General features: G+C 42.4%; 1 protein-coding gene across 3 annotated transcripts in view; it reads right to left on the bottom strand.

The window, feature by feature from the left end:
• The window catches only part of CNKSR2 (connector enhancer of kinase suppressor of Ras 2), a 548,762-nt gene that overhangs the window by 379,919 nt on the left and 154,937 nt on the right, over nucleotides 1-13,906 (bottom strand). For all 3 annotated transcript variants that reach the window (XM_075589347.1, XM_075589348.1, XM_075589349.1), the window contains exon 5: nucleotides 5,786-5,873. In XM_075589347.1, the coding sequence (XP_075445462.1) occupies nucleotides 5,786-5,873 (88 nt within the window). The remainder of the gene's footprint in view (nucleotides 1-5,785; nucleotides 5,874-13,906) is intronic.

Genomic DNA, 13,906 nt, shown 5'->3' with positions numbered 1-13,906 from the left:
AGACCATTGCCAAGGTAGGTAAGTCTGTATTTATTTGATGTTTAGGTTCTTGGGAGGGGGGGGTGATGATGTTTATTTGTATTTGGGGGTGGGAGTTTTTTTGTATGTGGTTTTTATTAGAGGGGGGTTATGTATGTGGGGGGTTGTATGTATTTGGGGGTTGGGGGTATGTATTTGGGAGTTGGGGGCATTGTAAGGAATTTGGGGTTTGTATGTATTGGGGTTGGGGGTATTGTATGTATTTGGGGAGTGGGTGGGTTTGATATGTATTTGGGGGGTGGGAGGTTTTTTCTGTATGTGTTTTTTGGGGGGTTGTATGTATTTGTGGGTTAGGGAGGTTGTATGTATTTGGGGGTTGGAGGGTCGTATGTATTTGGTGTTTGGGGGTTGTATGTAAATGGGGGTTGGGTATGTATTTGGGGTTTTTGGAGTTGTATGTATTTGGGGTTTGAGTGGTTGTATGTATTTGGGGGAGGGGGTGGTATGTATTTGGGTTGGTAGAAATAGGAAAAATGAAGGATAACAGGAAATGGTGACATCATCAGGTTCGGCTTCCTATTGGCCCAACTGAAGCAAAGCTTCAAAAAGCCGGGAGATACCGTCCGCCCCTTTGGAGGGGCGTATCTCTGGAAGCAGGGGGTCCCCGGACCTTAAATTTATGGGATTCAGCTGCGGAGAACCCCCGTTTTAATCCTGTGTAAGACAACAAAAAAAGCGCTTGCATTGCCTCTTTAATGAACAGGCCCCTAGAAGTCACAGTTTGTGTCACATTCTGTACAAATCTTATTATATATAGCAACTAAAAATATAAAAAAAGGGCCAGCATCAAAAGAATTCACCAGTAAACTATGCTGCCCCATTACCCAAAAACACACTAGGAAGCATTTTGAATGCATTAACCAAAAAGAAACAGAACCAGCAGCAGATAAACACAATTCTGCCCATGCAGACAATCTGATTTTGTCTTGTTTCCTCTTTTAGAGTCCCTTCGTGACTCTAACATCTCTGAAATATCTTACTTTGTCTGCCTCTGCCAGTTTTGCTAATGCATCTACAAAAGCTACTAATGGAAAACTTCATCATATCAAAGTATTTGGGGCAACTGAGATGAGAGAAAACAGAAAGACTGAACTTTGATTACCAATACTCTGAACATTATGGAGATTAATTTCTTTAATATGTTCAAAACGGTTATCACCATTTGTATGCTTAACCAAGAGAGCACCATGTTTTAATCAGACCCTTCTGAATATCATACTTCTAAAAAAAAATGCATAAAACGAATATTTCTCTGCATCGTATAAAACTGTTTCAGTAGTATTAAAAGTCATATTTCTCTGAAATGAACCATGTCTTTAACAAGACCATTTTGTAGCCGGAACCTTACATTTTATATAGCTTGTGGTTTATTTTATGCAGACCTATGCTGATTTTTAAATTGATACTGGTTATGTGCTATTCAAGACAAAATGGGCTAACTACTAAATTATAGTAAACTGCACCTGAATTTTAAATGCTAATGACAAGTTACAAATAATTGTATTTCATGTTCTTAGATTCCTTATATACATAAACAATTCCCCATTATTTTGCATAATATATAAATATACACACATGCAGATAGATTAACAGATTAATCATTAATGTAGTATCACTATTAAATATGAATTAATAAAAATCCCATGAAGATAACTTTAATAAGGAGATAGTGTACACTCAGATTTAAAAAAAAAAAAAACAATCCTACAGTTATCCTTAAGAGAATCCTACAAACGCCTTGTACAAAAAATAGCAAAAACGCATCCACGCATTTTTTTATAGGAATCCAACATTTTGGCCATTGATTTATAAAGCTGAGAACTACACAGTGCCAGTGGATGTCTAATGGCCGAACAAATCAATATTTATACATTTAATTCATAATAAATAAGTTAATACATTTTCATAAATTAATTCTAATACAATATGAATAAAAAAAAGTTTATTTGTATAATCCATACATTTTTCACAGATGATACAAAATAAATCAACCAAGTGATAAGACGATAAGCAACATCATCAAATTTGAACCCAAAAATGTATGTCATCCCGATTTCCATTAAAGCGGCAATGCAAGCTGGTGATTTTTTTTTTTTTTAACATTGGGTTGAAGCAGGGGGTCTCCGGAGCTGAACCCAATTAATCTCGGCACTGGGGACCCCTTGATTCTGGAGATAGTTAACTCCGTAGGGGGTGCCAGTAGCTGCCACGCTTGGCTAGCAGGGTTCACGTAATGGTGGAGTTTCAAAGATCCCACACCCTGCGGGCCCCATGTGATGGATTAGCTTTAAACGTTGCCAATATACCAGCACCCCCATTGGAGGTATGCATCTTGGGAAGCAGGAGGACCCTGGAGCTGAAATCAATGTCATTCAGCTCCAGAGACCCCTGCTTCATTAAACAGTAATACATTTTTATTTTTTTTTAAAAGCATTTCTCCTTTAAAGAAAGTCGAGACATCTATAATTCCCCCAGGGCTTGAGAGATCGACATCATTTTGAGAAAAATAGAACACGGTTATCCTTCCCATATTTGGCTTTAAGGTACAGTACGAATCCAAATTCATTCCCAGATAGAAGTTAAACATGATGAGAGCCGAGAACCCAGGGAGTGGTTTGAGGAAAAAGAAGCAAAAGCGGAAGAGCATTGGAAACATATATTAAATGAGAAATGAACATTAAACCCTGTGGACTGGGATAAAGTAAAAACAAGAAAGAAGGGACCAAAAGGAGACCATGATGTATAGCTGAGGAACAGCAGAAAAGTGAATTCCCTGTTCATAACAAATGACCAAATGTGACAAATAACAGTTGCTAGATACCAGGTTTGTTATTAAAGCTGTTTTAGGTTCAAAATAAATAAAAATGTATGTCAATTTCCCATATTCTTATATCGTACTGTAAATCGGAAGAACTGCAGTGACAAAACATACAAGACGACAGTAAAATGTTTGTACCTGTTCAAAATAATGGTTATATGCCTATAATATTGTCTACACATTTGTGACATCTTATGTAATTTACTCATTCCATGTCTTTGGTGTCACGTGGCCACGAGAAGGTGCAGGCCACGGGATAAAATCTGACCATAGATAAGAGGCCACTTTGATGAGCACTCGTTAGAAGTGATAACAATAAACTTTTAATGCCGTGACTCAACTTTTTCATTTATTTTTTTATTTTTAAACGGGCACAACTGGCGGATTTTTGAAATCTCTAGGCCGTCTCTGCTCATCAGACCTCACTCACCATGTGGACCCATCCCACACTGTCTGGAAAGTTGGAGGCTGCGCTCCACTTCTCCTTTCTCTCCTCTGTGCTGGGTACCTAGAGGGGAGGTAGATCAGAGCCTCCCCTCCATCTCCAGATAGCCTCCCACAGTCTGTCTCCAGACAGTAAAAAACAGAGAAAATACTGTGCGCTACTATCTAACCCAGAATTTAGAATATAAATTACTAATATATAGCAATACTTGCTTCACTATTTGGCGTTGTGCGCTGTTTCTTTTGTTTCCATGTCTCCAGACAGAATGGGATGAGTCCACTAAGCAGGTGGCAGAGCGTTTCCCCCAAAGGGAATGCAGAGGATCGCGCCACACGAGTACCCTGGCACCATGGTATAGAAACTCTGCTTAAATGACCGGTTCTTAGGGATATGTTTTTCCATGAGTGAAATGTTTCCAGACAGCCAAATGTTTTGTATGTGAATTTATTTCACATTAAAATTACATGTTCATTATGCAATTTTCATTAGAACAGCTTGGCGTATCTGCACTCCCCACAAGCATTACAAGTATTGGAAAGCATTTCTTAGGGGCTTATTCAATATCCTCCATAAGCAGCTGATCGGGCTGTTTTCACCCAAAATGGCTAATTGAAGTCAATGGGGAATTTCAGCCAAAAACAGCATGATAGGCGTCTATGACAGATATAGAATAAGTGCCTTAAAGTCCGAGATATATAAATTAAATGATCATGAAACACCAATTGTGACATCACAATATGCATTAAAAGGTATTAATAGTTTACATAGTTTTTGATATATGGTTGATGTCTATTAATGACACTGCACAACAAACTCAGGAAATGAAAAAAATCTTTAACACATAATTCACTTGTACAAAAGATGGAATAAAAATATTTAACAAAAATGCAGGAGAGTGAACACACTGAAAAATCTCGCTTTGTGTTAATTTTTCAAAGTGGAAGGACTTTGAAAACTGCTTCTGTCAAACGCCTCTATATCACAAGGTTATGGTAACCTGGGTAACATTTTCAAGCCAGTGGCATATCATGCTGTGCATAATTGCTTTACCAATATAAAAATAAAATTGACATATCCAGTACGAAAAGCCTTGCTGAAAAAAACCCCCCAATGGCCTATGTTTATATTCATTACAAAAACCGTGAGAGACATTCATTCACTCTGAAGGGAACGAGGTACTATGATGGACACCCATGATAGACCTTTTCTATTGCACCACCGATCAAAAATGACAAACAGCTGGACACAGAGAAACCAAACAATCGTTGGCTAAATGAAGATTACAAGTGTAGGTTTTCAGGATCATTATGGTTCCTGCTCCTGATTACTGCGAAAAAATCCAAGACTAAAAGATAGCTCTATCAAACAACTTGCTATTTTTCCTTAAGATGCTAAAATCTCTTTTTTGTTTTTGTTTTGTAAAACAGTCATTTTCAATGCTCCGTAGGACCCAGCAATGTAACATACAACTATGGCCCCTAATCAGTATGCTGTGAAGCTGGATTCACCTTGCTTGGGAAAAGGTCAGCTCCATTTCTTAGATGAATGGAGATGAAACCTTCCAGAGCCAAGGGTGAATCCAGCTTTGCAGCATTAAAAGAGGGGGGAGAGCGAGACCGATTTTATTAGAGTCCCAATTGCTATATAAACACCACCCCAAACCACACCTTTAAACAACACGTGGTATCACCTGTGCACAGAAAGGAGCACCCAGATTCCTGGGAGAAATGCAAATTGACCTCATTTGAACACAGATGCAGCCACCAGTATTAGAACACTTACCTGGGAAATTCTGGGGCAGTCTCACAGTAAATCCTCAACATTTCTGTGAGATTCTTAATGACCCATCAGATTAACACAGCGGGGGGTCCCTGCAGTCCCCTTCAAACTGAATGAGACTACAGGCACCCCTTCTGTGTTAATCCGATGGGCCATTAAGAATCTCATAGAAATGTTGAGGCATTTCCTGTGACACTGCCCTAGAATTTCCCAGGTAAGAGTTCTAATACTGGTGGCTGCATCGGTATAATTTACATATCCACATTAGCATATTTCCTAGGTGTGCTTGTTTTTCTACATAGGTAGATTTTTGAAAGAAAAACGGCGACGGTGTCTGTAAAAATGCTATGTACAATGTTGCTTACAGTGCACGATATTACAATTACAAAGGGCTATATGAAATAAAAGTTACTAGACCAATATTAATTTGCGGTGCAAATATTAACAAAAATTCAGCTAAATATTTGCAGCCCAAATTTTGATACATTTTCCAATCTTCAAAGTCCGCGACATTACCTCTAAACCAATTCTAATCCATATTCTCAGCGTCACTTCATTAGATTGTAGCCCATTTGGGTAAGTAACCTTCAGTAGTTATTGTTTTTTAAACCAAGTATCAAAATCAGACATAGTATGAGAAATAGTATAAATATTTACCAGGTTGTATACATTATGAATTACACATTTTTATTGCTATACAGTACCTGCTGAACAATGGTTGTTAATTCCAAGCACAGCTGAATAACATTATTTCTTGTAACGGAGTAATCGGTCACAGCAGCAAAAGGTGATCTGGAAAATGAAGAGAGATTTTAGTCTGTTCTACTGATATATTTACATGTACTTATTACTAAATCTGTTCAGCTAATAAAATATGTTCTACTTCAGAAAATACTATATAACATGCAAACACTACGGCAAACATTTGGGTATGGTGTTCTAAAGTGTTTAGGCGAGTTACTGATCCTTGGTTACATTATAACAGTTATACAATTATTACTACTGCACTAGGTTTTGCAATATGTTCTGATTTTGGCCACAGTTCAACATGCTGTGAAGCCATCTTCCTCTTTCTGTAAAATAGTTCAGCTCCTGACAAATAAAGATCTTCTCCAACACCAAGTAACACAACTTCACAGTACAAGCATACCCCGCATTAACGTACGCAACGGGCCCAGAGCATGTATGTAAAGCGAAAATGTACTTAAAATGAAGTACTACCTTTTTTCCACTTATCGATGCATGTACTGTGCTGCAAATTGTCATATACGTACATAACTGATGTAAATAACGCATTTGTAACAGGCTCTATAGTCTCCCCGCTTGCGCACAGCTTCGGTACAGGTAGGGAGCCAGTATTGCTGTTCAGGACGTGCTGACAGGTGCGAGCTGCCGTTTGCCTATTGGGCGACATGTCCTTACTCGTGAGTGTACTTAAAGTGAGTGTCCTTAAACCGGGGTATGCTTGTATATTGTATGGTGTCTTTAAAAGAAGTAGTAAAACACATTGAAAAGTTTAATTATTACAACACACTAAGTTTAATCAGGGGCAGAAATAATGGATCAACAAACTGGGTATTACGAATGTAATATGCATAACAATTCTAAAATATAACTTCTATATTTAATGGACTTCATCTCCATTAAGATAGTCATTCCTTAACACAATGGTATGGAACTAGAACACAAAGGCCATGATGCAGGCAATGTGGATGTACAGATTTTCCAAGACATAACTGCAAGAATAAACTCATTTGTTGACCGAGGGGGGACTACAAAATGTGTTCTTGCCCTTTGGATATTAAAAGGGTTGCATGGATACAAGTAATAACAGATTTATGTGCTTAATTTGGTCAACTCAACTGAAATGTATCTTATGTAGCATCACATAATTATAGCTTGCAGGGATGTTACCATTATTCTATACATACAGTACTTTCACACTGCTTATTTCCAGACAAACTATAGAAGATATCTCATTATATCAAATTACAGTACTTTTAGGCTGTCAAATAAACATTGCTATACAACATCCATGATATCGCCAACATCAGATTTACACAGCAGAAAGAATGCTGAACATACATACGCAAAACATACATACATACATACATACATACATGGCTTGTCAAATTACCCAACAATCTACTCACCCAACAAAAAAAGCTACTCGCCTTAGCCCCACCCCCACATTTAATTTTTTTTTAATACATTCCTAATAAGAACTATTATAGGCTAAAGCAGTAAAATTCAGGGCATTATTGAAAACCCTGCTCTCTGATTGGATAATGCCCGGAATTTTAACCAATCAGTACTGCCCGGAATTTTAGCTTCCTGCAATGTGTTGATTTCAATGTTTTTATTTCCAGCCAACCAGCTTTCAGAACAGCTGAGACAGGGCAGGGGATTGGTCAGAACAAAGTAACAGCTCTGAGACAGGGCAAGGGATTGGTCAGAAAGTATCAGCCACGGGCTGACTCCTCCCCCTGAGCAGATTCAGTTGAATTGGGGGGAGAGAGTCTGCAAAGAAGTAAGTGGCTGCATTTTTTATTGTGTGTGTGTGTGTGTGTGTGTGTGTGTGTGTGTCAGTAGCAGTGTTTATGGGTATAGCAGCAGCAGTGTGTGTGTGTTGTGCAGTTGTATGTGTGTGTAGCAGTAGTTTGTGTGTGTTGTGTGTGTAGAGCTGATGTGTGTGTAGAGCTGATGTGTGTGTGTAGAGAGCTCCAGTGTGTGTGTGTGTGTGTGTATGTCCGTGTCAGCAGCAGTGTTTATGGGTGTAGCATGTGTGTGTTGCAGCAGAGTTTGTGTGTGTAGAGCTGCTGTGTTGTGTGTGTGTGTGGAGCTGCTGTGTTGTGTGTGTGTGTGTGTGTGTGTGTGTGTGTGTGTGTGTGTGTGTGTGTGTGTGTGTGTGTGTGTGTGTGTAGAGCTGGTGTGTGTGTGTGTGTGTGTGTGTGTGTGTGTGTGTGTGTGTGTGTGTGTGTGTGTGTGTGTGTGTGTGTGTGTGTGTGTGTGTGTGTGTGTGTGTGTGTGTGTAGAGCTGCTGTGGTGTGTGTGTGTGTGTGTGTGTGTGTGTGTAGCTGCTGAGTTGTGTGTGTGTGTGTGTGTGTGTGTGTGTGTCAGTAGCAGTGTTTATGGGTATAGCAGCAGCAGTGTGTATGTGTGTTGTGCTGTTGTGTGTGTGTGTGTGTGTAGAGCTGCTGTGTTTTGTGTGTGTGTGTGTGTAGAGCTGCTGTGGTGTGTGTGTATAGAGCTGATGTGTTGTGTGTGTAGAGCTGTTGTCGTGTGTGTGTGTGTGTAGAGGTGCTGTGTTGTGTGTGTAGAGGTGCTGTGTTGTGTGTGTAGAGGTGCTCTGTTGTGTGTGTAGAGGTGCTGTGTTGAGTGTGTAGAGGTGCTGTGTTGTGTGTGTAGAGCTCCAGTGTGTGTATGTGTGTGTGTGTGTGTGTGTGGTGCTTGTGTGTGTAGAGTTGCTTGTGTGTGTAGAGGTGATGTGTGTGTAGAGGTGGTGTGTGTGTAGCAGTAGTTTGTGTGCGTGTAGATCTGCTGTGTTGCGTGTAGAGGTGCTGTGGTGTGTGTGTGTGTGTGTGTGTGTGTGTGTGTGTGTGTGTGTGTGTGTGTGTGTGTGTGTGTGTGTGTGTGTGTGTGTGTGTTTACACAGAGGGGGCGGCAGTTTGTTGATATAGATATCTGCAGTGTAAGAGTATATAGGGGTGGATTCATGTATTTAAAATTTTATTTTAATGAAAAAAATCTATATAACTAAACAAAAGTATGACTGATATCATCCAGGATTCCTATAATAAGGTGAGGAATATGGATAGAACTGTCCTTTTAAATCAATCTAAAACTAGATCACAAGATAAAGAAACCTGCACAAGGAAGAATAATCAGCTTTCAGCACATGGGGGTGTTAAATTTATCTCGGGGTTAGTCTTCAATAGAAGGTGGCAACCCTGGCTGCAGTGTCTGTTTCTATATACAGAGGTGGTGTCCTGGAACCAGATTCCATATTCCTCTGTTCCCCTTTACAGTTTGGGATTCTTTTCTCCCTAGTTTGGCTGTCTGTTATTTTCCTTATACCAGCAGCTTGCTGCATGTGAAAAGGCAACATTATTGCTACATGTTGTTTACACAGCCTGTGTTGGTTGCCTGCAGCTCCTATTCTCCTAGCTGAGAGTGGGCTATTCCTACCCCCCTGTCCTTGCTGACAGTTAGTATAGTCTCACTTCCCATCTAGTGTGACCCTTGCTCCTCACTTCCTTTTCATCCTGGACTCTGAGTGAGTAACTGCCTGCTATTTGCCCCAGAAAGGCCTATCTGATTTACACTGTCTCATCCTTAATACACTGCACTTCAGACAGAGAAGCCCTCTCTACCTACATTACATCCACAAGTACCTTTCTTCCTGTGATTTTCCTCAAACTAAGAAAGAGAAAAGGACTTGTTTGTGCTTTGGAAGAGGGAAGACATGAGTTAAGCTTACTGGAACTAATCATACATCATTCGTGACCCCGATTTCAAGAAAGGTGGGGGCTCCAGTGTGCGTTTCTGTATACAGAGGTGGGCCCTGCAGTGTGTGTTTCTGTATACAGAGGTGGGCCCTGAAGTGTCTGTGTGTATAGAGGTGGGGGCTGCAGTGTGTGTTTGTGTGTATAGAGGATAGTGAAATCCTCTTTTGGAAATAAATAAAACAAACCACTTTGCAGCCTGAAATCTGAAATGTACTTTCTAATCTACTGTACTTAATAAAAAAGTAATACATTAATTAAAATTACATAAATAATTGACATTAAATTAAAATTAAATAAAAAATTAAGGCATTAATTAAAATTAAGATATTTAAAAAATTTGATATTCTTTATTCCTGACCTTACCTTGCTGCTTGTGTTTATAATATTACAATTTGCAAAATAAAGAGGGGAAATAGGGTTGTGTGTTATAAATATATGTTGCTACTTACAATACTTATTAGCTCTGCTAGGAGGTGGATTAAGAAGATAGACTAGACCAGTGATTCCCAAACTTTTTTGTTAGGAGCAACCCTTGAAGTATTTAGAAATTTCTCGGGGAACCCCTAACTGGCTGACACATATTAGGCCGCGCTTATAGTGCTGGCGACGTCGCGTCAAAACAAATGTATTGACACCGTCGCGTGCCATTATAGTAGGAGCGACAGGACGGCGCGATGGCTTGGTCGCAATCGCTGGAAGTCACTTCAATTTGATTTTTCCAGCGACCGCAGCATGACGTCAGCGTCGCCAGCACTATAAGCGCGGCCTTAGGTTAATTTCACACCTCACGAGCCCCCTCTATTTACCACCCTCTACCCATGAATTTCTCCCATCCGTCTCACTCACTCTCCTCCCACCTCGCATGTATTTATCTCCCCTGAGTCTTACTCCCTCTTTTCCTCACTCACTCCCCCCCTCTCTTCTCTCACTCGCCCCCACCTTCCGTCAATTACCCCACTCACTCAATCCCCCCACAAAATACATACCAAAAAACCCCACCCCGCAATACATAATAAAAATACCCGCCTCCGCCAATACATATTGGCGCCCCGATAATTTTTTTAAAGACCCCCCCCCCCCCATACATATTTTAAAAAATTGGTCAGCACAGGTAAAATCATCATCATCATCATCATCATCCTCATATACCCACCCCCTGCATCTCCCATCACCCTCATATCAACCCCCCCCCTGCATCTTCCATCTCACCCCTTCTCTCCCCCCTGCATCTTCCAGATCTCCCCCCCCCCACATCTTCCAGATCTCCCCCCCCTGCATCTTCCATCTCCCCCCCCTGCATCTTACATCTCTCCCCCCTGCATCTTACATCTCTCCCCCCCTGCATCTTACATCTGTCCCCCCCCCCTACATTTTCCATCTCTCCCCCCCCTGCATCTTCCATCTCTCCCCCCCTGCATCTTCCATCTCTCCCCCCCTACATCTTCCATCTCTCCCCCCCTACATCTTCCATCTCACCCCCCATCTCTCCCCCCTGCATCTCCCATCCCTCCCCCCGCATCTTCCATCTCTCCCCCCCAACATCTTCCAGATCTCCCCCCTGCATCTTCCATCTCTCCCCCCCTGCATCTTCCATATCTCCCCCCCTGCATCTTCCATCTCTCCCCCCCTGCATCTTCCATCTCTCCCCCACCTGCATCTTCCATCTCTCCCCCCCCTGCATCTTCCATCTCTCCCCCCCCTGCATCTTCCATCTCTCCCCCCCTGCATCTTCCATCTCTCCTCCCCTGCATCTTCCATATCTCCCCCCCTGCATCTTCCATCTCTCCCCCACCTGCATCTTCCATCTCTCCCCCCCCTGCATCTTCCATCTCTCCCCCCCTGCATCTTCCATCTCTCCCCCCCCTGCATCTTCCATCTCTCCCCCCCTGCATTTTCCATCTCCCCCCCTGCATCTTCCATCTCTCCCCCCTGCATCTTCCATCTCTCCCCCCCCTGCATCTTCCATCTCTCCCCCCCTGTATCTTCCATCTCTCCCCCCCTACATCTTCCATCTCTCCCCCCTGCATCTTCCATCTCTCCCCCCCCCCTACATCTTCCATCTCTCCCCCCATATGCCTACCTTATGCGGCTGTGGGTTCGGTGGAGGTGGCAGACTGAGGCACACGCTCAGTAGCAGCAGGCATAGGAAGTGCCGTGAGCTGCTGTGAGCGGGCTCTGGGGGGGATGGAGATGAGCCGGGGATCGGGAGCCGGGGACCAGGTGCCGGAGGGTGGGAGAGCAGGGGGGAGAGCGAGCTGAGGACCGGGTGCCGGAGGAAGGGCCAGAGTGCCGGGGGAGCCAAAGCCCCACCCCCTTCTACCTTGACCAATCCCCTGCGGCCCGCGCTCACTAGCATCAGGCACAGGAAGTGCTGTGAGCGGGCTCTGGGGGGGATGGAGAGCGAGCCGGGGACGGGGACCTGGAGGAAGTGGCCGTCGGGTGCCTGAGGGAGGGCCAGAGTGCCGGGGAATCACCGGCCGAGCTGCTGAATCCTCCCCACCGCCCCCGCGCACCGCCGCCGACACATTTAAAAAAAACGGGAACATGGAGGAAAACCCGGGACATTTCCGGGACGGACCGGCAACCAGGACAGCACACGAAAAACCGGGACTGTCCCAGCAAAACCGGGACGACTGGTCACCCTATCTTTAGTGGAAGATACAGAGCGAGCTACATAGCTCGCGCTACAAACAAACGAGTGTATTCCAAAGCGCATAGCCATAGTGAGCGCGAGCTTACACATGGACGGGAGATACAAGGATACCAAAAGCAAAGGAGACAAACTTATTTGCTATTGTAGCAAGACAGCCCGGTCATGTGAGCGGCTAACAGCCAATGAAAATTTAGTAAGCTATTCTGCCTGCATACTGTTCAAATGACTTTTTGGCAGTTGAGTTGTGCTTGCTGTGAGAATATGGACAACAACTATTGACAATTTGATTTCTGAGGTTTACAAACGTGAACCTTTAAATCATACCATGACAGAAATATCAATGATAATTTATGGAGAGAAATTTCTGATGTATTGTTCATTACTTGCATATAATTGTTAAATATTTTTTTTTTTGTAGTGTGCAATGCTTCTTTTTATGCATCACATTTTATTAACTTTTTTTTTAACAAGGCATGTTTTCAGGCATGACAGTGTATATATGTTTGCAGAATCATTCTTTAAATTGCATGGCATTATGCATTTTATTATTTGCTAAAGGCGTGTTCTCATGCATGACACTTCCTTGACACACCCTCCCACATCATGACCATGCCCACCCCCTCACTCGCTTTCAAAAAGCCTACAGCAGGCCTGCACAACTCCAGTCCTCGAGGGCCGCAAACAGGCCAGGCTTTCAGGATATCCCTACTTAAGCACAGCTGACTCAATTAGTGGCTCAGTATGACATTTGTTTGCTACAATCAAGTCACTGGTCACAGAACACTTTTGCAAAAGTTCATATAAGATTTACCTATGTGTTAGGCTATTGAACATGCATATGAAGTGGTGTATCATTAGTGGTTAACTACGTGGGATGACACACGAAAGGGTTAATCAAGCTGTCTTTTGAGTGGGATCAAGATTCAAGGTGCTACACTTTGCACGCAATTCACATGGACATATCTGGTTAGCGTCGCAGGGGGTTCATTTCTCCCAATTTCTCTTGTTGTGATATATGACATGTTTATGGGATTGTAGCTTTGGGAAGCAGTCAATGGACACAGATGTGTGATCATAGCAATAGAGCTTAACTTCATGACATCAAAAATGTTTGATTACCAGCCAAGGGAAATGCCTGTGTTTCGCAGATCATGGCATTGGCCAATTGTTTAACTAAAGACTTACCAGGATCTGCAGGAACAATAATATGTGATAGCTGTTTGTAGTTGAGAATAATGATAAATATATCATCGATAGCAGGTTTGCTTGTGATCATACCCAAAGTTTCTTAAATATGTGTCCACCAAAAAAGTGGTGGACCTTTAATACAGTATGTTCACCTGCTTTCTATGCCTTGTGAAGATTACTCGCAAAGCCGAAGTGGACCCTTGAAATATCCGAAGCCGTCCGAGGGTGTTCCAGGGACTGGCGGAGGAGTTTGGAGGAAAGCCAAAGTGGGAACTTTGCAACTGCTGGCTAGCAGAGTTTAAGGCCTATACTACCGAGGATAGCGGTGCAAGTTTGGGAACATGCAAACTTCTGGATAGAGGTTCCCGCACCTAGGACTTTAGGCTGGTCCCCCAGTTGGGTCAGTTTTTGTGTGTGTTATATATATTGGAGGTTTGTGGAATTTTTTTCCAATAAATAAACTTTTGTTCAATGCT

The sequence above is a fragment of the Ascaphus truei genome, chromosome 3 (genome assembly GCF_040206685.1).
Source record: "Ascaphus truei isolate aAscTru1 chromosome 3, aAscTru1.hap1, whole genome shotgun sequence".
Classification (NCBI taxonomy): domain Eukaryota; kingdom Metazoa; phylum Chordata; class Amphibia; order Anura; family Ascaphidae; genus Ascaphus; species Ascaphus truei.
The sequence above is the reverse complement of the archived record's forward strand: the minus strand, read 5'-3'. Positions and strand labels throughout refer to the sequence as shown.